At 39.1% G+C, this 24,062-nt stretch overlaps 1 protein-coding gene across 16 annotated transcripts in view; it reads right to left on the reverse strand.

Moving 5' to 3' along the window:
• The window catches only part of Als2 (alsin Rho guanine nucleotide exchange factor ALS2), a 96,541-nt gene that overhangs the window by 3,061 nt on the left and 69,418 nt on the right, over positions 1–24,062 (reverse strand). For 14 of the 16 annotated variants that reach the window (XM_004872278.4, XM_004872277.4, XM_087200395.1 and 11 more), the window contains 10 exons: positions 13,556–13,689; positions 12,569–12,736; positions 8,225–8,342; positions 6,546–6,703; positions 4,280–4,402; positions 3,636–3,812; positions 2,940–2,985; positions 2,669–2,730; positions 1,974–2,123; positions 1,636–1,732 (listed from right to left, as the gene is read on the reverse strand). In XM_004872278.4, coding sequence (XP_004872335.2) covers positions 1,636–1,732; positions 1,974–2,123; positions 2,669–2,730; positions 2,940–2,985; positions 3,636–3,812; positions 4,280–4,402; positions 6,546–6,703; positions 8,225–8,342; positions 12,569–12,736; positions 13,556–13,689 — 1,233 coding nt within the window. Of the gene's footprint in view, positions 1–1,635; positions 1,733–1,973; positions 2,124–2,668; positions 2,731–2,939; positions 2,986–3,635; positions 3,813–4,279; positions 4,403–6,545; positions 6,704–8,224; positions 8,343–11,066; positions 12,092–12,568; positions 12,737–13,555; positions 13,690–24,062 lie in introns of those variants that run through there. The other 2 variants (XM_004872281.4, XM_021250258.2) reach the window with 2 other exon arrangements.

The raw sequence follows: 24,062 nt of genomic DNA on the forward strand, positions 1-24,062 counted from the left end.
GCCGGGGATTTAGCTCAGTGGCACCGTGCCTGCCTCGCAAGTGCAAGGTCCTGAGTTCGATCCCCGGTAGCCAAAAAAAAAAAGGATCCTCAGTGATTCTGAAAGTACCTAGGTTTAGAAGTTAAGTCATACTGCAATGAACATTACACCCAGGTAATATATCTTTTCCACTCTTGAATTCCCAAGAATAGGACTACTGAGTCAAACTGCAGTTGTTGGTATCCACGTTAGCAGCAACTTACAGCAATGGATAGTACAATAGCAAAGTGTGGCCACTATTTACCTCATTATCAGCAATGTGGGATTTCACTTCACTCCCACCAGCATGCGGAATAGTTTTAAAACACATTTGCCAATTTAGAAGGCATAAAATGACACCTTGTTTACACCTGCAGTACTATGATTTTCAGTGAATTTGAGCATTTTTCTACATGTAAATTTACTCTGTTGCTTCTTTTGTGGTCTGTTTAGAGATACTCTTCATGTGACATAAATACAATAATGTAATTTTTACTCAATATGTTTTCCTAATTTTCTTCCCTTTTGCAATTTTTTTAAATAGAAAATTTACTGGTGTGCTGGGTGTGGTGGTGCTAATAAACTACCCAATACTATGTTTAACTGTTTATTAAATAATTCATCCTTTCTCCATTTTTGATGCTTCCATTATCCCTTCCACTTAGGTACTATCTACTCTTATGACAGTAAGATACTATTGCATCTTAATTATTGTGATTTTATAATATTTCCCTAACTGGCAGAATGGCTTATTCTGCTTCCTTTTCACAAGTATTTCTGCCTTTTCTGTCTTCCAAGAAACTTTAGAGAGATTCTATCAAAATCCAAGAAAAAAACAAATGTGAGAAATGAAAATTACTTCTAACAATACCTAGAAGGCATCCAGTTCAAAGAGCCTTATTTGTTTTTTTGTTTTGGTAGCGGGGATCAAACTCAGGTCCTTGTACTTGCGAAGCAGGCGGCAGAGCCACTGAGCTAAATCCCGGGCTCCAAAGAGCCTTATTTGTAACCTGCTGGTTACAGTAAATACAAGTGAAAGGAAAAAGATGGAATTGAACCGCCTCCTGTGTTTGAATCTAAGTTCCATTAAATAGCTCTACCATTGGATACTTTTTAGAACATTAAGAATTCTTTCTGCTTCTTTTCTGGAGTAATTTAACCCACAAAGCATCTGAAATCTACATAAATGTAAACACCCCCACCCATACTGGAAATTGCAGGCCTTGCACTTCCCAGGTAGACACGGTAACACTGAGTTACATCCCTGGCCCAATGTAAACATTTTTAACAGTTTGAATAATCAATATATAAACACTGGCAAGTGAATAATTTGCTTTAGCATTCTCAATAATTGTTGAAATAGTACTTTTTAAGAATATATTATCATGGTTTTGAATATTAATAGTGGATACAGGCCGGGGATTTAGCTCAGTGGTTCCGCTGCCTGCTGCGCAACTGCAAGGACCCGAGTTCAATCCCCAGTAGGAAAAAAAAAAAAATAGTGGATACTATTAATATTGAATGTTTCTATAAAGATGAAAGTAATGACAGGTTGATAATATGGCAAATGAAAGACAGTTTTAAGCTAAACAATTATTAAATAATGCCTATACCCACCTTCAAGGTAGTAAACATTATACCCTGCTCCCCATGTTGAAGATAAGGGTCCATCAGATCTTCAATGAGGTGTACCTCAGAGCCTAAATTCCTAATCCTGCCCCAAAGAAAAGAGGATGGTAAGCTTTTTCTATTCATAAGTCATCTGCCTTTCAAATATGTTGATAGGAAGAGAAAGTACAGCTCAAATAAAAAGATACTACCAAAGTGGGATGAGTTAACAGAAGTGTTTTCTTCCTTAGAGTGAAAGGAACACATTCCTCTCTTCAGTTCAGAGAAAGCAAAGAGCAGACTCATTGAAATACTGGCTCTGATAGTAAAGTTGAAAGGATGGGTACCTGGCCCGAAGCACCACATACAAGAACACAGGGAACAGGTCATCCATGGACCACAGGAAGTCTTCCCGGAGTGAAGCCAGGACACTCTGGGAGATCTCCTCAAATGTCTGCTGGATGACCTTCAGTTTGTCTGACGGGGTAAAGGTTGTGCTAAGTGAAAAAAATTATAAAAAGATATCATATAATTTTCTTAACAAAGCCATTTCTTATTAATTTTTTTACAACAATCCCTCCTGAGTTTCATGTGCCAATTTATATCAGATACATCAGACATACTGTGCCCGGGAGGGAGCTCTCTGCCACTCCATGGTGCTTTAAGGAAAACTACCTCCAGATATTGATGGTGCTCATGGAAGAATCCATAGTCACACATCATTTCCTTTTACCCATCTGGAATCTTATTCCAATACATGCTATTTTTTTTCAATTACAGGTTAATTTCCATGTGGCTAAAGTTGTGAGTATATAAGTAAATTACTGGGTAGGTTCTACACTATTTTTGAAAATGCAAGGGCATTTTAAAGTAAAAATTAACCTAAATGTCTCAAAAGAGACTTTCTGATCTCCAAGCTGTATCTGACACTATTGGGAGTGCAAGGACACAGCAAGAGCTTAGGTAAAAACAAGATATCATTGATATCCCAATAGACTAAAACGTTACTTTGAGTTTGAACTGTTAGTGAATCAGAGATTACCTGATCTGTTGCAGACATTCTACTGCTGAGGCAAAACAAGCATCTTTTGTGGTTGGCAAAATCTACAAAAAGAGAACGAGGGTCAGAGAGGAAAGCTGTATTTTGCAGCAATGAAAGTAATGATGCTGAGGGCCACGTAGTTCACTGGTGGATACTGACGTTAGCGCAAGTCTGAGTACGGTTCTACCAAAGTAAAATGAAAATTTTTTTGCTATCTAATTCTTCACACCAAAGAAAAACATTTTTTGAGGAAACTAAAAATCTACTATACCTTTTTACTTTCGCCAAGGATTGACAAAGTGACTGGCCAGAATTTCCTACAATGAAATCCATAAATTGTTAATAGAAGTTGTTGTTGTAACAGATAAATCTCCATAAAAAGTTGACAGCTATATGGGGGTTCCCTATTTTCCTACTAAAAATAACTTGCACAGATAGGTTAAATTTTAATTTAACCTATCTCTCAAGGATTTGTGTTTCTATACTCAATTATCCCACACATTACAGACAGGAACAAATATTGTCTAAAATCTTTTGTTCACTCAGTTTTATCTCATTTTGAAAAGGGCACTTCTAGAATTTTAAATTAAAAATTGCAGCTGGAGAAGGAAGACAAGAAGGGAAAGAAGAATGCCAAAGACTGAATTATTTTTTCTAAGGAATGCGATATAAAAACATATTTTGCTTTAAGTAAGTATAAAGTAGCAGACAAGAAAAGTCATACTTAGTTTCTCTATGACAATATAAGAATAAGCAGATTCATACTCACACTCATTTCCATATTTGCAGAAATGGAGATGATTAAATATTACTTTTGCTTATTAAGATAAGCAAATAAGTAAATAAATTACATGTCATCTGTATGCACACATGTCAATAAAAGTGCATACTAAGTATCAAATTCCTGATAAAGCTGATAAATTTAAAATTAAAGCCTCTTGGTTCTGCTTGTAACTACTCAACTTACCTCTGCACTCCAAGAAAGCCCAAGAGAGCCACATCTGGCTGCTTATTTAGCCGCAGCACACATTCCCAATAGATGTCTTCCTCGCGGTCATGTTCCAGGGCATACAGCATGAAGAGCGGTGGGTACAGCCGTGGCAGCAGCACCGGCAACAGTAATCCAGAGCTTGTTACCATGCACCTATAAAATATTGGAGCCAGAGCCCAGGCGCATTTGTATTAAAACTGCATATAGAGTCAAAGGCTGAGGCTCAGCTTCTAAAATTCAAAGTACAGATGGAAAATTTTAAAGCTTCTACTACTCTGCACAAGGAGCTTATCTGAGCTCCAGAGTGTGGTCTTGCACTAACTGTGAATTCTACCCAGTAACTCGAATTTGTTTCAAATTTGGGGCTATTTCCTCTGGGGTTACCCTCGGTCTGCATGATTTAATTTGCTTGGCAACCTTCGTGCCCTAATTATCCATGGCTGCTCTTCCTAAGGTACAAAGCTTGAGACCTCAGAGGAACTTGGAGGTCACCTAATCCAGCCATATCATGGTAGAAACCAGGAAACTGTGATCTAGAGAAACCACTTATCACAGGGATCTTTGATAACATCGTCTGGCCCGTACTTCCTCTCCGTGCCTTCTTGCCCAACTCCATTTACCCTGGCTCTGGTGATTCAGATCTGGAGTCTGACTTCCCAGTGCAAAATGACTTCCTTTCAGTCGGCAGAGGAGCAGAGAGAGGAACTGTGCTGCCCTCTTCAGGAAGCTCCGGAAATAAGAACCTAAGAAACAATACATATAAAACAGTACAATTCTACTTCCAGATTGGCTCAAAAGACTAAAATTACATTTTCGTTCATTAATCCATTTAAGGACTTATGAAGTTAAACTTTATCATCAAGTAAGTATTTTAGTTCCCTGAGATTCTTTAACTGATGCTGCCTACAGAATAGAATTATGAATGTAGGCACTGCCGGCACAGTGGCACTCATCCATAGTCCCGTAACCTGGGGGGCTGAGGCAGCAGGACCAAGAGTCCAAGGCCAGCCTGGGCTACACAGCAAGATGCTGACTCAAAAACAATAAAAACAAAACGAAACAAACCACACATACATGTGCACAAAAAAGTGCAGCTACTAAATAATATTTCTAAAAACCTGTTAAGTTACCAAGGAATGAAGACTTCTGATCTATGCAAGATCACTATTTCTTACTGGCAAATCTTATCTGAGGTCAAAGTATACTAACTTAGAGCAGAGACCATTATCCTCAGACATAAATACCAGTGAAAACCATTTAAATGTTCAATATTTAAAAAGTTGGTTAAAAAAAAGATGGTTAAATTATGGAAAATTCAATTAATGTAAATTTTTAAAAGTGTTGTCAACAAGTTGAGTTACTGCTGGGGATTTAGCTCAGTGGCACCCTAACCCCGAGTTTGATCCCTGGTACTGCCAAAAAAAAAAAAAGTTGAGTTATTGAACATTAATTTTTCAAATGATCAAAAATAAACAAAACAAAACAAAAAAATGATCATGGTGCTGAATTATAACCACCTCCACACCCGTTTTGTTCTAGATTTTATCTCTGACTTCTGGTATGCTGGTATGCTTACTTACTATCCTCTTTAGTTTTACAGGGTTAAATCTTTACCTTTCAGAGGCAGCTTGCAATTATCTCTATTTTTGCAGATTTATACCTTGCCCCTCCTTCTGCTCTTATTTTGTAGTTGGGAAAACTAAAAAAGAGCAAGAAACTTATCTTCATCCTACACATCTAGCTAATGGCAGACCTGAAACACTCTCAGCCTAGTGAACTTAGTGGACACACTTGGTCCCTCAAAACCAGAAACATTTCCAAACATGTTTTATCAATTTTGAGGCTAATAAGATAAGGAAGTTTCTGGGGGCAATTCAAAACTTTTATATAACTAACACAGTATTAATCTATTTGTTGGCATAAAACCAATAAAAGACCTTATATATATTACTGTCTAGAATGTGCTTTCCCAAGACCGACAATGGCTCATTTACTGCCTCTTTCAAAGCCCTTGCTCAAATGTGCCCGACCTACATGGCAGCAGCACCTTCCCTCTAGCCCCATCCTCTATCCTACCCTTACTCTTCTCTAAAGTGGTAACCACTGACAAACTGTATTTCCCTTGGTTACTCTATCTCCCCTCTAGAATGTAATTTCCAAGATAGCAGTTCTTTTTACTTGTTTGTTTGTCTTGCTTTGTTCACTGATAACCCCTCAGATCAGGATGGCAGCTAACACGGAAGCGCTCAATAGGTATTTGCTGAATAAATAAATGTACATGATGCTGTTGCCAAAGGGCTTGGGGTCAGAACTTGATACTGGTAGTTAGGTTTCAGGGACATAGTTTTATCTAGACATTAAATCAAAATAATACAACTGGGCCAGGCATGGTGGCTGCCTGTAACACCAGCACTTGCAAGGTGAGACAAGGGAACTGAAAATTCAAGCCTAACCTGCACACTTTAGTGACTGAGGCTCTGTCTCAAAACAAAAACAAAAGTAGACAAAGATATTCCCCAGCAAATTAGAGTTATGAGTAAGAATGCATAAAGGAAGTAACAATGGCTATGGTTTCTCTTTGTTTATGGCATAAATGTGAGTTAGAAACATTTTCATTATTTAATCTATTGAAGGACCTGCAGCATACAATCATTTTCTTGATTGTTTTTAAACCATAAAGGGGGAACACTTCAGATTCTTCACAAAAGTGCAGCTGGGCATGGCGGTGCACATTTGTATGCAATGCCAGCGCGCATGAAGCTGAGGCAGGAAGATCGTATTTAACAAAACACAAAGCTGTGGTTTTTACTTTAGGGTGAAAATACTCAAGCATTAATACACACTATTGTTTCAGAGCTTTCAGTCTTCAATGAAAAGGCCTCTTACCTCACCAGTCGGAAAATTCGCTTAAGATAGGATTTAATCTCCTTCACAGCCTCCTGCAGCAGCCGGCGGCTGGCCCCCACACCCACATAGGTCATTCTGTACACGGCGACCAGAGTCTCCACAAGCCTGCCCAGCGGGTGCAGGGGAGTGTCGCAGGCCTGCGCAGGAAGAGGCAAGGAAGCCAGTCAACACGAGTCAGTACACAACTGCACATGACAAACAATTCTCAAAGTAATGAGCGTGCACAAATACAGTACAGAGATGGAATTCCTAAACCAGGTGATGTAGGGGTCGCCTGCAATCCAGTACTAAGAAGGCTGAGACAGGAGCTGGAGGCCAGCATGGGCTACATAGTAAGTTCAAGGCCAGCCTGAAATACACAGTGAGATCATGTCTCAAAAAGCCAAAAAGCTGGAATTCCTTATTTTTTCTTTTTAATTGACAGATAATTATTACACATTTTAATGGGGTTTTGTGTGATATTTTGGTACATCTATACAATGTGTATCAACTTAGGACAGCTAGGTTATTCCATCATTTCAAATATTTATCATTTCTTTTTGATAAGAATATTCAATAATGATATAATATTGTTAACCATGATCACCCTGTGAGTAACAGAACACCATCATTTATTCTTTCACAATGGAAAACCATTTGGTCATAAAAATGATAAAATTCTGTCATTGGCAGCACATGAATGGATCTAAAGATCATAATATTAAGAGAATTAAGTCAGGCACAGAAAGACAAACACTGCATGATCCCAATCATATGTGGAACCTGAAAGAGCTGAGCCCACAGAACTACAGAGCAAAGAGTGGTTACTGGAGTCCCTAATATGCTTAATCAGAGAATCCGTTCAACACCTTGAGAAAATGGCTTTGGAAGTACTGATGTGGAATACCATTAAACAAAAGTAATGCATTATAAACTTCAAAAAATTTGAAATGTTACCTTAGAGAAAAGCAACTATTAACTGTTGATTATGTTCTGAAATAGTCATGCTTCTGTCTCCTTGATTTCTTAGTACTCTCTTGTATCTTCTACCAGTGCATGTCCTACTTTAGACTGTAGCTCATCTTACGGGAGTGAGAAGCAAGCAGACAGCATTCCAAGGGGGAGGCCAGCATGCTTTTCTTAGACAACCTATTTGCTAATGTTATTAACAAAAAGCCACTTTACACTCTAATCTTGGTTCTTAAGAACTCCTTGGTTAGGCTGGGGCACGGTGATGGATGCCTGTAATCTACTCGGGAGGCTGAGGCAGGAGGATTGCTGTTAAGTTCTTGGCCAGCCTTGGCTACATAATGAGTTCCTGTCAGCCTGCACTGCACTGCTTGAAAACAAAAACAACAAACAAAACCCTAAAAGAACAAACAGAAAAACTCCTGAATACCTTCTTAAACTTAAGTTCCATTCTAATAATGGGAAATCTTCATATAGAAGTTTGATCTTAGAGAACTAGCAAAAGAAACAATTAGAAAATAAAACCAGGCCGGGGATTTAGCTCAGTGGTTCTGTCGCTTGCCTTGCAAGCACAAGGACCCGAGTTCGATCCCTGGTCCCCCAAAAAAAAAAAAAAAAGAAAACCAGGATTAGGTAACATTTGAGTGATATAATGTTGTAGCTGCATCACTAATTCACAAAACCAATGTCACTTCGATATTCCAGTTTACCTTTATTAAATACTTCTTGATGTCATCGTACTTCTCCACAGAAAAGGCACCAACATGCTGTGGAATGAATTCCAAACTCTCTAGTGTCTGAGTCTGTGAACGACTTAATATTTCTGGACTATAAAAAGGGAAAGGAAAGTCTATTACGTATTTCATATCAAGGAAGCAAGATCTTGTAAATGTGCACATGGAACATGGTCACAAAATATGGATGAAGTGAAGCAACCAGCATAGTTTTGGGCCTAAATGAGCTCATAAGTGGTACCTGCTATTAAGTACCATGTTTTTGTTTTTTTTTTGGTACTGGGGATCAAACTCGGGTCCTTGTGCTTGCACAGCAAGCGGCGAAACCACTGAGCTAAATCCCCAGCCCTTAAGTACCATGTTTACGTACCATTTACTCAAAACAGCATTTAACACTGTTTCATACGACCTACAATAAATTAATGAAGATTTTGCTCCAATCTATCATGGTGTTGAGAAATCCATGGCATTAGCATGAAGAGAAACTGGCAATAAACCTGTTAAGAGAGGCTGATGGAGTAAAAAGGAGGATGGAGCTAAGGAAAATAAATCAAAAGGGCAAATGAAGAAATGCAAATGAGCTCAGGACGCAAGGAGATAATGTGGACACCCCAGTGAGGCAAACAAGCACACGGGGGCAAAGAGAAGCCCCGACAGAGGCCAAGACAAGTCACAGATCAGCAGTCAAATTTTAGAAACTGAGAAGAGTACACAGTCATTACCAGATTGATAATCACAAAGAGATCTTTGTGGTAGCAGCATGGTTTTATGTAAAAGCCCATTCGCTCTCAATTCTCGAGAACACCTAGTAATAGTTAACCAAGGTTAAAGTCTCAAGGTCTACACCAGCAGGCAACAATCATGAAGCTCGAGAATGAAAGAGTATGATCAATTCCTACTTATCTCTAGAGAATAAAAACCCCAGTTCCCCGCATATAATTACTTAAAACACATACACCCAGAAATAGCAAGGGGAGATACTGTGGTTTATTTTAAAACCCAATATTTGGGGGCATGCAATCAGACAGAATCTAGACTAATCTCTCTAGCAGAATAACAATTACTATTTGTGAGACTACCAAGACAATTTCCTGAAATACTTTTCAAATCTCTGAAATTTAATTTCTATATATCTATATTGTGCTTATATACTTGAAAACTGATTTATACAATTTCAAGAAACTAGACCATTTACTCATTTAGAACATACATCTGTAAGCTGAATAAATGGACACTTGCTGAAACTTCTTTAATTCTCAAGTATTAGAAAGCAACCAATATTTGTAAATGAAAATTGCCATAAAACTAATTTTAAAATCAAGTGCATATAGTTGCAAACACAGATCAAAATAAGCTGATATTTTAACAATAAAGGATTAGCTTTAAAAAATGACATAGGCCGGGTGTGGTAGAGCATGCCAGCTGAGGCTGAGGCAGGAGGATTGCTGTGAGTTTGAGGCCAGCCTGGACAACATAGTGAGACCCTGTCTCAAAAAATAAATAAATAAAAATAATTTTTTTTTAAAAAGACCTAGAATTAGACTAAAAATAGTTAATTGTTTTACTACAAAAAGTAGAACATGCTTTAGGTCCAAATGTTAGGCAGTGTTTATGGGAGCTATTGGTCAAGTTGAATAAGGAAATCTGAAGGCAGATGGAAAAAACAGGAGAAAAGAAAAGAGAAGAGAAGAAAAAGGAGAAATAGAAAGCAATGAGAAGTGTTATCTATAACTTTTTGCATTTCAAAAACACTGTGCCACTCTGGCCTCCAAAGATTCTGATGGGAATCTGCAGGCAGCCATCTGAACTGCTTCCTCACGGTGCTTTCAAGGTTTTTGAGTCTGAATAGGACACTTCTGTATATGTGTATTTCCGCCTCAATCCAGGATGGGATTTGTTCAGCTTCTCGAATCTACAGATTTGTATTTTTCACCAAATATGGTAAGTTTTCAACAAATTTCTACCCCACATTCTTCCCCCTCTTCTTTGAGAATTCAAAGGACAGTTTAAACCTACAGGTCTCGAGGCTCTGTTCATACTGTTTTCCCCATTTTTCCATCCTGTTGTTCAGAGTGGATGATTCCTACAAATCTATTTTCAAGTTCACTGATTCTTCCACTGCCATCTCTATTCTGTTACTGAGTTCACATGGTCAGTCATTTTGGTTATTGTCGTTTTTCAACTCTAAAACTCTGGTTGGTTCTTCTTTATGTCTCCCATTTCTTTAGTGATACTTTTCCCCCTGGTACTGGGCAATGAACAGAAGGACTCACGCAGGCTTAGGCAAGTACTATACTACCAATCTGTATCCCCAACCTTTTTTTGTGGGGGGGGGGGCGTTGAGACAGGGTCTTGCTATGTAGTACAGACTAGCCTTGAACTCAGCCCAGGCTGGTCTTGAACTCCTGGCAATAATCCTGCCTCAGGTTCCTGGGTGCTGAGAGTACAGGTGTGAGCCACCACTCCTGGATTTTCCCAGCCTTTTAAAAAATTTTATGTTTACATAGTGTCTTAAATTTCCCAAGCTGGCCTCCAATTTGTGATCCTCTTGTCTCAGCCTTCAGAGTAGCTGGGATCACAGATGTGTGCCACCACATCCAGTATTGATACTTTCATTTTAGTATTTGTTTCAAAGATGTCTGTGGTTGCTCATTTGATCACTTTTATAAGAGCTACTTTGAAGTTGTCAGGTAACTCCAACATCTACGTCATCACATCACCAATGTCTGCTGATTGTCTCCCCAGGCTGAGATTTTCCTGGTTACTCTGGGTCTTGTTCATATCCCACGGAGAGTGCTCACATGTATGAAAGTAAACAGTAGGCCTGAACTGTTATCTTCAGAAGGACTTGCTTTTAAGTTGGTCCTCAGAGGGAGCCTGGGAACTAAGCTTGCTCCAAGTTCCCTATGTTGATGTGAAACCTTCCCTAACTGATAAGGGATTCTGCTCTCTGTGGACTGTATCAACCATGTGATTTACAGTGAACACAGCTTTCCTTCTGGAACTACTGAGCAAGTCTGGTGGTTGCCTGGTGAGGCATGCCAACGTGGGGGACCTCAGTAAAAACCGCAGGTCCTGAGTCTCCAATGTGGTGTCCTGGAGAGCAATGCTGTACACATGCGGCTGTGTTGCACCACCAGGAAGTGTGTTCTGTGTGACCCCTCACAGAAAGGACAGGGTGTGGGACACTTACAGAGGTGTCTTCCTCCTCTTATATGGCTGCTACCCCGAATGTGGTGTTGCGATCTTACTCGTGAGTATGTCTGTATTTTGAGTCTTCAGAATTCTCCTAGCAAATCACTGAATGTGGAGATCGTGAAAACCCTTAAAACAGCTGGAATTTTTGCTTCAGTCTTCTGAGGGTTGTGGTTCCAATATCAGTTCAAAGCCTTTGCAGTCTCATGTGGGTCTGGGCTGGCAGTGAGCAGAAAGTTACCCTGGGCCTGAGTGCAGGTCTATCCACCACTGTGGCTCTTAAAAGTCTTTGGTGTATTACTCAGACCAAAGCCACAAATGTGTGGTGAGCCCAGGAGTTCACAAACAACTTCATGAGGCTGTTTCCAGAGCTCTCTTTCCATAACCCCTTGGGTATTTTCAGGTTCTCAGAACTTCTCTTTCAGGTTGTCTAGCCAGAAACTATCCACTTCTGTGAATGTGCCACATTCAGGGCCAACAGCTGGGAAGATAGTCTGAAGCTGCCAATCAACAGGCTTAGCCTTGCCTACTGGACCTGAGACTCCACAACAGCAGACAGCGGCTCCACTCCTGCGGAGTTGCGGCTCCTGCAAGTCCCTTCCATGGTTGCTCACCCGGCTCCCATCACCGCATCTGCTGCAGAAGAACCTGGAGGCAAGGGCACGTGAGAAGGGAGAGAGGAGAGGAAGGAAGCCTGATGCTGTCTCTACCCAGAGCCTAAGGAGTCCTGTCTCACTCCCTCAGCGGGAACCAGAGGGTTTTTTCCAGATCTCTGTCTGCACTGCAGTGCTTACTTCCACATCCCAGACTCCACTGAATGCAGACTGAAGAACAAGAGAGAAAAACACCAGTAACTCGGCACTGAATTCAGGTGTGCTGGCTCACTCCACATGTTACTCTCCAGAGTTCTCAAACAGCTGTCCATGCTATCCAGGTTTAACAGTTAGATCCAAAAGAAGATAAGGGAGGTGTGCTTTAATCCATCTTACCCAGAAAGAGAAGTACACTATTAACTTTTAAATTAAATTATATTTTTCAATAAAATGTAGTGAGTCTCGACCACTTACTGGTCTTAAACTTCATTTTCCTAACATGTTCAGCCCCGTGCCAGCAAGCATCACCCACCTGTCTCTGTGCTGGCGCCGACTGGTGGTCAGGGCCACAGCGATGTTGTCCCAGGCTTTCCAGACGTCGCCCTGGCCTGGACTCTCACAGCCCAGCTGGTGCCAACATTCATCAAACACTGCTTTCCACTTCTCATCAGCTGCCACCGCCAGGTTTCCTAGCTTCCTGCTAATAGAGCCACACCAACCTTTATGAATCACCTCTGTGCAAAACTGTTCCAAACAACGCAAACTTTCTGATTTATAACTGAGAAAACTTCTGTGGCCCACACTGCCTAAGTTGATTTATTGGGTTTTTTTGGTACAAGAGATCGAACTCAGGACCTTGTGCTTGCAAGGCAGGTGTGGTAATATTGAGCTGGAATCCCGGGCCCGCCTAAATTGATTTAAATAGATCTATTTTTAAAACATGGAATGAAAATTTGGAAGGGATGAATTTTGGCTATTGTTTATTAGACACTAAAGTATATGGATTGTTAAGCACAAAGCACAACAGAATTGACTCTTCTGCCTCCTCCATTTCCACGGAACTGATTTGTAAAATTGATTCCTGTTAAAAGGGGGGAAATACTGTTAGCCAACCTGGACACCTGTACTAGTAACAGTGGGACTCCTCCGTGACTTTTATTTTAAACATTTATCATTAAGGCTTATAATTTAAGCCAAGACCATTGATTTAGTTATGAAGACCAGTGTCACTCGATAATTCAGGGATTACACCTTGTTTACAAAAAAGAAAACTTTAAAAACTTGATTTTGCAGATGGGCATGGTGGTGCATGCCTGTAACCCCAGCATTCAGGCAGGTGAGGCAGGAGGATTGCTGTGAGTTCGAGGCCAGCCTGAAATACATTGCGAGACTCTGTCTCAGGAAAACAAAAAAACAAAAAACATCTTGATTTTGCTAGTACAATATTAACCAGTTTTGATGAAAGCAAAGACAATCCAAAATATTCAATAATTAATCCAGCATTACACCAGTTACTCACAGAATTTTGGGTCTGTCTTTATCACTGTCATACAGACTGGGCTTGAAATAGGTTCCAGTGATTTTTATCCCAGATCCCCATTCTCCACTAAAATACCCTTCAATGTAATCTCCATTTAGCATTGTCAGTGTACCCTAGGTAAAATGAGAGAAAAAATATAAAGTTAGAGGAAATATTTTCAGTTAAAACAATTAAGAGGAAAAAGAGTACTAAATGGCTAGCGTTTTCCCTTTTAATTTGCTCTTTACCAGACTTCAATTCTTTGGTAACAGACCAAAAGAAAGTGTGTATTTGTGCATCTTCAGTGTATGAAAATAATCCATGGGTAAAAGAAAATCCACAGGAAAAATAGAAAATCTTTTAGTTTGTATCAAACAAACATACAACATATTAAAATTTATGGGATGAGGGCCGGGGATTTAGCTCAGTGGTTTTGCAGCCTGCTGCACAAGCGCAAGGACCCAAGTTCAATCCCTGGTACCAAAAAAAAAATATATTTATGGGATGAGGCTAAAGCATTGCTTAGGAGGAAATTTACAGCAGTTAACACTTATCTCTGAAAGTAAGATCTCAAATCAATAATATGAAATTCCACAGTAAAAACTAGAACAATGGGAAAAAACTAAACTCAAAACAAGGCAAAGAAAGGAAATAATAAAGATTAAAGCAGGAATCAGTGAAATAGAAAATTAAAAAAAGAGAAAAAATCAATTAAACAAAAAGATATAGAAATATTTAATTAGACTGATCAAGGATAGACAAATTTACAGAATCAAGAATGAAATGAGACATTGTGGGAGACTGCCTCATTGATTATACCCAAAGCAGGCTGTAAGCAGTGCAGGCTGTAAAGAGTTAACCCTGCATTTGGCTTGTTTATAGAAGTGAGTCAGGCCAAAGCCTATGTGCTGAGGTCAGAGTGACTCCCACCCAAATTCCATTCCCAGAGTTAAAACCTTCTTTACTATAAAGATAAGGTTCACTATTAATCACAACCTATATTTTGTCTGTTCTGTTCCTAATTCAAGAATGCTTAGCCTTTTCCTTTACATGCCTTGCCTCCATCAGCAACGTGTCCATGGCAACTCCACATAGCCCCTTTACCTCAATCTAATGATGATGTCACCAATAAATAGTAACACTTCCGGGCTTTTGCTTGTTTAAGCCTCAGACTGGTCAAGCATGGTCATCCTGGCATCCTGTATCTGTCTCTTTAACTGTCTTTTTTCTCACCTTGTGTTGTAGTGCCAAGCAAGAGATCAGAACCTGCTTCAGGGGTCACTGATAGGATATTATTATCCTTAGAAACATTTAAAAGGTTAGAAGGTGCTGTGGTTTCAATGTGTGTCCTCTCCAAAGTCTGGGTGTGGGATTAAGTAAGAGGTAGGCCTTTGTGGGAAATGATTAAATCACAAGGGTTCTACACTATGAATGGATCAATGGCTTATAAACTGGCTGCAGGGCAGCAGCTCTCAACCTTTGTCCTTTTGCCTTCCACCCTTGGTCTGTCCCTCCCACAATTTAAGGACATAGCAAGAAGGCTCTCAGACACCAAATACCAGTGCTGTGGGTGTGAACTTCCTAATCTCCAGAATGGTGAGGAAATAAATTTTTCATCTGTGGTATTTTGTTAGAGCAGCAAAGATCCACTAAAACAGAAGAGAATACTAAGAGAACAGCTTTATGACTTACATTTTTTTTTCCTTTTTCTTTTTTGTACCGGGGATTGAAATGACTTACTTTTTTAGATAACTTAAATGAAAAGTATTTCTAAGAGAACACAGATGACCAAAACTGACTCAAGAAGGAAAAGAAAACCGGAATAAGTCTATAAAAGTAAAGAAATTTAAGTCAGATATATGTCTTTTATAAAGCAATCCTCAAGGAGAGGTCCCTCAGGGCCAGCTAGAGGCAGAGAGGAATGTAAAGAAAGCACAGAAATTCAGAAACAGGGGAGGGCAAACAAAGCCAGATAAGGAGAGCCAATCTAAAGGAAAACCCTGCCAGATCTAGTCTAGAGTCAGGCGAATAGAAAGGGCAGTGGGCCACCTCTGGAGCACAGTACCCCACACACCCCAAGTCCAGGAAACCTGTCATCTGGGAAGTGGATCCAACACCCTGAGGGAATGAGCCAGGGCCACAGCAGTAAGGATCCCTGGATAGGTTTCTAGCCCTAACCCCAATCCCAACTCCAACTCCACCCTATTGGCATTACAACAGATTTCTTAACACAAACCTTAAAGGCCAGAAGAGCTTGGAGTAAAGATTTTCAAGTCCTAAAAGAAAACACTTTTCAGATTGCTATATCCTGCAAAACTATCTTTCAAAACTGATAGAGAAATAAGGACTTTTCATGACAAAGAGCACCTTAAGAAATGCATGACCACTAAACCAGCACCACAAAAAGTATTCAAAAGAAATCCTAGACGAGACAATGATGTTAACAGCACCAAAAAGCCCAAAGGAATAAATGCATCAAGCAAACTAAGCTGTTAAGCAAATGAGAAAAAAGGAATCAGGTACAGAGAAAATAATGCAATGACAGGAATCAGTCAATACCATTTAGTGATAACTCTGAATGTGAACCACGTTAACACTCTAATCAAAGATACAGATCGGATCACAAAACAAAATCCAGCTGTATGTTGCATAGAAGAGACACAGGTCATCAATAAAGAAACACATAGACTGGAAATAAAATGATGGAAAACAATACTCCATTCAACAGGAAGATCAAAAGCAAGGAAAAGTAGGTATCCTATTTTCAGACAAATGGACTTCAAGCCAAAACTGATCAAAAGAGACAAAGAAGGTCACTACACACTGGTAAAGTGAACATTCAAGAGGAAGAGGTAACAACTGTAAATATATATGCACCAAAAGCCAGCACACTCAACTTTATAAAGCAAATATTATTGGACATCAAAGACCAAATAAACATCAACACAATCATAGTTGTGGACTTTAATATCCCACTGTCACAAATAGGTCAACTAGACAAAAAATAAATCAAGAAAGAAATATCACAGATGAACCACAGATTCAAACAAATCGACTTAAAATTCCTAGAATGAAATGATACTGCCACTACAACACACTACAGAATCTACAGACACACCAGGCATGGTAGTGCATCCCTAGCTCTTGGGAGGCTGACACAGGAAGTTTGTCCCAAGTTTGAGGCCAGCCTAGACTACACAGTGAGTTCAAGGCCAGCCTGAACTACACAGCGAGACCCTGTCTCAAAATACAAAAACCAAAACCACAAAAGAACCTATAGCTACAATGAAAGAGGTCCTAAGAAGGAAGTACTGCATATATCTATGAATGGCCACGTTAAAAAAAAAGTGATCTTAGGTCAGCAATTTAGCTCAGTGGTGCTACGGCCTGCCCCGCAAGCTCAAGGACCCGAGTTGGATCCTCAGTACCAAAAAGAAAAAAAAAAAGAGGTGATCCCAACTAATGTAATGGTGGTGCACCTCAAGGTCCTAAAACAATAAGAGCAATCCAAATAAAAAAACTGGTACAGGAAAGGGAATGATAAAGATCTGAGCAGAGATCAATGAATTGAGACTAAAAAAATACAAAGAATCAATGAATCAGTTGGTTTTCTGAATGAACAAAATAGACAAACCCTTAGCCAAACGTAACAAAAGAAAAAACCCAAATCAATGCAATTAGAAATGAAATATATGAAATCATGATGGAAACCACCAGAATCTAGAGGACTGTAAGTAGCTACTTTGAAAATACATTGTATTGGCCTGGGGATTTAGCTCAGTGGTTTCGCTGCCTGCCTCCCAAGCAGAAGGTACCGAGTTCAATCCCTGGTACCAAAAACAAAAACAAACAAACCCGAAAATACACTGTATTCCAGTAAGCTGGAAAATCTAGAAGAAATGTATAAAATTCCAGACACATAAATTACCAAAACAGAATCAAGAAGATATAAAAACCCTGTATAGTCCAATAATAGATAATGAAATTGAGGCAGTGACAAAAGACTTAACAACTAAGAAAAACCCCGGAGCTGATGGATATACTGCTAAATTTTACTTAATAAGAACTTATGAGGGCTGGGGATTTAGCTCAGTGGTTTTGCTGCCTGTTTCACAAGTGCAAGGACCCGAGTTCGATCCCCAGTACCAAAAAAAAAAAGAACTTATGAGAAGAATTTATGTCAATACCCCTCAAACTCTTGCATGAAATTGAAAGAAGGAACTGTGCCAAATTAATTCCTTGAAGGTAGCATTACCTTGATACAAAAAAAGAAAACTATGCACCAATTTTCTTCATAAACATACACGCTTAAATCTCATATGACAAATCATTAAAAAGATCATACATTATGAACAGTTTAGTTTCTCCTAGGGATGCAACCATGGTTGAGCACAGGTAAATCAACAGATGTAATACATCACATAAACAAAAAGATAAAAATCACATGATCATTTCAATACCTGGAGAAAAAACCTGTAACAAAGTCCAACAACCATTCATGATAAAAACCTTAAAGAAAATGGTACAGAAGGACTTTACATTAAAATAATAAATTGAGACTTCCAGGAAGATGGTAGAGAGGTGAACAGCAGAGAAACAACCTCTCTGAGATTTGGTGTCCAGATGGAATATATCAGCATGAGGAAAGGAATGGAGGAAGTTGGTCCCCGTGACCTAGCAAGGATCTGAAGCGAGAACTGAAGACCATGGGGAGAGCGAATGAAGATACTCAACATAGAAGAAGGCAGGGCCAAGCAGCACTTCTCCCACTCTCTTCGTGGGAGAGGGGCCAGCTTGAACCTGCAGACACACAGTGACTATTGGTGAACCCCAGAGGGCTCTACGGAGAAAAGCACCAGTGGATGCAGCTGACTGCAGTGGCTGGTGAGTTATTTGGGTTCAGACGTCCCCCAGGAGAAGGTGATTGGCTGGTAGCCATCTTTTCTTTTTTTTTTTGGTACCGGGGATCAAACTCGGGTCCTTGCGCTTGTGCAGCAGGCGGTGAAACCACTGAGCTAAATCCCCGGCCCTGGTAGCCATCTTGAAGAGGGGCCAACTGAACTCAGAACTCAGAGCAGCCATGGGCTAGATCCATCTAGTGGCTCCCAGTGTCAAGGTGAGGCAGAATCCAGTTCAAGATGGCAGGGAGCCAAGTTCAAACTCGCAAAAGGCATGTGGAAGTGTTGCAGGGTGAACAAATCAGGTTCCAGCCTCTCAGCCAGAAGCCAGCCTGAACTTCAGTGAACTAAAGGTGCAAGCTTGCTGGGAATATCCACCACGACACCATAAATCTATGGCTGGCTTGCTGGGATTAATCAACATAGATCTGGACTCTATCTGCCCACTCTGTCTAATAGTGACAGCAGAAATATGCCCTGAAGTGGACATTTTTTTCTTTTTCTTATTTCGTTTTTGTTTTGTCTTGCTTTCTTTTTTGTTTGTTCTTGTTTTCATATGCGCACGAACACTGTTTCTAGTTTTTACTGTTCTATTTTTCTTTTTATTTCTTCCTTCTCTCTTTCCCTCCTCTCTTCACCAGTTTCTCAAAGTTTGCACGATCTTCCTTTGTTCTCCAGCTTGCTTCTCATCTCTTCCTCTTCCCCTATTTCTCTATTTTTCCCCCAAACCCCTTCTAAACTTTCTCCTCAGAGGGTAAAATCGCTATACTAAGGGCATATTTACTGAATACAGCTTTCTGGTTTGTTTTAGATTTTGTTATATAACCACAAATCTAGTTCCTACGGTTAAAGGTGGAAAATTAATAGTTAGCACAGTTTGTCATTTTCTAGCCTATGTTTGATGCTACTGTTATTGCTGATTGTGCTACTTTAGTCAAGGTGATATGAGAGTTCTAATCAGTTGTTCTTCCTGTATGCCAAGACTGAGATTGCCTAAGGGTCATAAACAACACTACAGGCCAGTGCCAAAGAATCAGGCAGGGGCTGTAGTAGGCAGCAACTTCTCATTCCTAATAAATTGAAGAGGTAGGATCTTGCAACAGACTCAAAACCCAAAAGCCAGTCATACCTAGAAGACATCTCTGAGTAGTCATTTCCTAAAGCTTCTAAATACTAGCAATAAAGCCACTTGCCATATGCAATTTATAAGCATCAACCTAGGAATTAAATTTTTAAAAAAATAGAAAATGAGAAGACACTTAAGGAAGATGCAACTCCAAACTTCCAGCTTACCAAAAGCAAACCGAGGGGGCAACGAGGTGGGACAATTTGAAATCCCCTGGAATTGCTGAAGTGGTAACAGAGGAATTAACAAAGCAGATGAATGAGGCTTTAGAAAAAAATCAAGTCAATAATACTTTCTTAATTTTTGCAGATAAGTATAGACATGGTAACCATAATGAAAGACATGAGTGACTCTAGAGCAGATACAGATAAAAAAAGTAGAGGAACTTAGGAAAATGATGGAAACCACGAATACCCAACATAGGAAAGAAACAGAATCCATGCAAGAGATTGAAAACGATATCCAGGAGATTAAAAATTCCATTGAAAGTATACACAGAATGTGCCCATGTGAGGACAGAATATCAGATATAGAAGACAGGATTGTGGTTGGGAATCATGAAAAGAATTATTTCATTAAAATGGCAAGGGAGGGGGCCGGGGATGTAGCTCAGTGGTTCCGCCACCTGCCTCGCAAGCGCAAAGTCCCAAGTTCAATCCCCAGTACCAAAAAAAAAAAAAAAAAAGGCAAGGGACCATGAAAAATCAATCCAATAGCTGCTAGATGATGTAAAGAAGAATAATATAATATTGAGCAGAGTCAATGAAAAAGAGATGGCATAAACAACATAAAAAAGTCTGTTCACAAAAGTAATGGCAGAAGACTTCCCAAGGAGGGAAACGGAATTTGACATACAGATAAATGAGGTATACAGAACTCCAATTAGTCATGATCAAAAAAAATCTACACCAAGGCATATAATAGTTAAGATTCCAGAAATTCAACATAAGGACAGAATACTAAAAGCTGTTAGAGCAAAGAAACAAATCACCTATAAAGGAAAGTCCATCAGAATCACAGCAGACTTCTCAACACAAATTCTCAAGTGAAGGAGAGCATGGAGTGAAGTACTTCAAGCCCTAAAAAAAAAAACAACCTCCAACTCAGATTGAGGCACCTTACAAAACTATCTTTCAAAACTGATGGAGAGGGCCAGGGATTTAGCTCAGTGATTCTGCCACCTGCCTCACAAGTGGAAGCTCCCAAGTTTGATCCCTGGTACCCAAAACAAAACAAAACAAAACTGATGGAGAAATAAGTTACTTCCATGACAAAGAGCACCTGAATAAATTCATGACCACCAAACCAGCACTCCAAAATGTTCTGAAGGACATTCTAGAAAGAGGTAACAAGGTCTATAACTTGATGAAGCCCAACAGATTAAATCCACCAGGCAGGGCAAGTAATTAAACAGAAGGAAAAAAAGGGGAAACCAACAATAGGAAAATAACATGACAAGGATAAGTCAATACATATCAGTTACAAGCATCAATGAAAATGGTCTCAATTCACCAATCAAAAGAAATAGACTGGCAGAATCCATCAAGAAGCAAGATCTAGCTGGGTGTGGTGGCACACTCTAGGAGGAATGCCTTGAGTTCAAGGCCAGCCTGGGCTACATAGTGAGTTTGGGGACAGCCTGGACTACAAGTGAGAAGCAAGATCCAACAATATGCTGCATACAAGAAACACATTTAATTCAAAAAGAAATTCATACACTCAAAGTCAAAGGATGAAAAACAATACTCCATGTGACAGGAACCCGGAAAAAAGCAGAAGTAGCTATCCTATTTGCAAATAGAGTGGATTTCAAGCCAAGACTGATTAAGAGAGACAAAGAAGGACACTACATCCTTGTAAACGAAACAATCTCAGAGGAAGAAATAACAATCATTCATATATATATGCACCAATACCAGCACACTCAACTATATAAAACAAGTATCAAGGCACATGAAAAATCAAATAAGCACTAGTACAAATGTAATGGGGGACCTCAATACCCCACTGTCACAGACAGATCAACTACACACAAAAAAACAAAGAAATATCAGAGCTGAACCAAGCTTTTGAACAAATGAACTTAGTAGATGTCTACAGAGTGTTCCTCCCCACAACAGAACACACATTCTTCTCAGCTATACATGCACTGTTCTCAAAAATAGACCATATACTAGCTCACAGTATATGAATAAATAAGTAAATGCAAAGGAATTAAAATTATCCCATGCATATTATCAAACCATAGTGCAATGAAATTGGAAATCAATAGCAAAAGAAACCACAAAAATTTCATAAGCATATGGAAATTAAACAACACCTCCTGATCAATGGATGATAGATGAAATTAAAGAAGAAATTAGACAGTTTCTGGAATTAAACAATAATGTGAGTACAACATACTGTAACTTATGGGACACATGAAAGCAGTCCTACAAGGGAAATTTATAGTGGTGAATTCCCATATCAGAAAAATAGATCGAGCTCAAATAAACAAACTAATGTTAAATCTCAAGCTTCTAGAAAAAGAAGAGCAAGTCAAGCCAAAAAGTCATACAAGAAAGGAAATTACAAAGATCAGAGCAGAAATTAATGTAATGGAGACTAACAAAACAATACAAAGAATCAATGAATCAAAGAGTTGGTTCTTTGAATAATTAAATAAAACTGACAAACCCTTAGCCAACCTTATCAAAAAAAAAAAAAAAAGGAAAGAAAAGACTCAAATTGATGCAATTAGGAATGAAAAGGGTTAAATCACAACAGATAATGCAGATGGTCAATACCTACTTTGAGAACCTGTATTCTAAAAAGATGGAGAGCACAGAAGAAATGGACAGACTCCTAGATACATATGAATTATCAAAGTTGAGTCAAGAAGATATAAAAATTCTAAATAAACTACTATCAGTCAATGAAACGGAAGATGTAATTAAAAACCTACCAACAAAGAAAAGCCCGAGCCCTGAGAGATTCACTGCTGAATTCATCAAGAAATTTAGAGAAGGACTAATGCTGCTACTTCTCAAACTCTTAATGAAATGGAAAGGGAAGCAACACTTCCAAATTCATTCCCAGAAGCAAGCATTACCCTGATACCAAAATCACAGAAGGATCCAACCAAAAAAGAGAACTACAGGCCAGTCTCATTAATGAACACAGATACAAAAAGCCTCAAGATACTGGCAAATAGAATGCAACAAATCATCAAGAAAATTATATTCCCTAACCAAGTAGTATTCACCCCAGGGATGCAAGGGTGGTTCAACATATGCAAACTAATAAACGTAATATACCATATTAACAGAGCCAAGGACAGAAACCACTTGGTCATCTCAACAGATACACTGGAAGCATCTGACAAAGTCCTATACCCATTCATGATAAAAACCCTACAGAAAATTGGAATAGATGGTCTTTATTTCAACCTGATAAAAAGCCATCTATGACAAACCAACATCCTACTAAATGGACAAAACCTGAAAGCTCTCACTCTAAAATCAGGAACAAGACAAGGATGTCCACTGTCACCACTCTTATTCAATATAGTTCTTGAAACATTAGCCAGAGCATTTAGACAAGAGAAAGAAATAACAGGATTAAGAACAGCAAAGGAAGAAGTTAAATTATCCTTATTTGTCAATGACATGATACTCTACATAGAAGACCTCAAAAACGCCACTAAAAGACTTCTAGATTTAATAACTGGATTCAGCAGCATAGCTGGAAACAAAGTCAGTACTGAAAATTCAATAGCATTCCTGTACAAAAATAACAAACTCACTGAGAGAGAAAGTAGGGAAACAACACCTTTCACAATACTATCCAAAAAAATGAAAAACCTAGGAATCAATCTAGCCAAGGAAGTAAAAGACCTTTACATTCAAAACTTCAGTACTCTGAAAAAGGAGATCGAGGAGGGTATCAGAAAATGGAAAGACATCCCTTGTTCTTGGGTAGGAAGACCCAATATAGTGAAAATGGCCATACTTCCAAAACTGTTATACAGATTTAATGCAATCCCAATCAAAATATCGAGAGCATATCTCACAGAATTAGAGAGAACAATCCTAACATTCATTTGGAACCGGAAGAGATCCAGAATAGCAAAGGCAATTCTAGGCAACAAAGGCAAGGCAGGGGCATCTCAATCTGTGACTTGAAATTATACTACAAAGCTATTGTGATAAAAACAGCACGGCAAAAAAAACCAGACCTGAGTATCAGTGGAACAGATTAGAAAATACAAATATACCAAGCCACTTTTTCTTTGACAATGGAGCCAAATACCTTCACTGGAAGAAAGATAGCCTCTTTTTAAATAAATGGTGCTGGAAAAACTGGCAAGCACAAGGTCCTGAGTTCAATCCCCGGAAGAAAACCCAAAAAAACTCCCAAAATCTAAAACTAGTGGTTCCAATTGACCCACTATTCTCCTGCTGTGTATCTTCCCAAAAAGAGTTAAAAAGATCATAAAACAGCA

Source organism: Heterocephalus glaber, unplaced genomic scaffold (assembly GCF_053883595.1).
Source record: "Heterocephalus glaber isolate CG9 unplaced genomic scaffold, H.glaber_assembly_v1.0 deba00001743, whole genome shotgun sequence".
In the NCBI taxonomy this organism is placed as follows: domain Eukaryota; kingdom Metazoa; phylum Chordata; class Mammalia; order Rodentia; family Bathyergidae; genus Heterocephalus; species Heterocephalus glaber.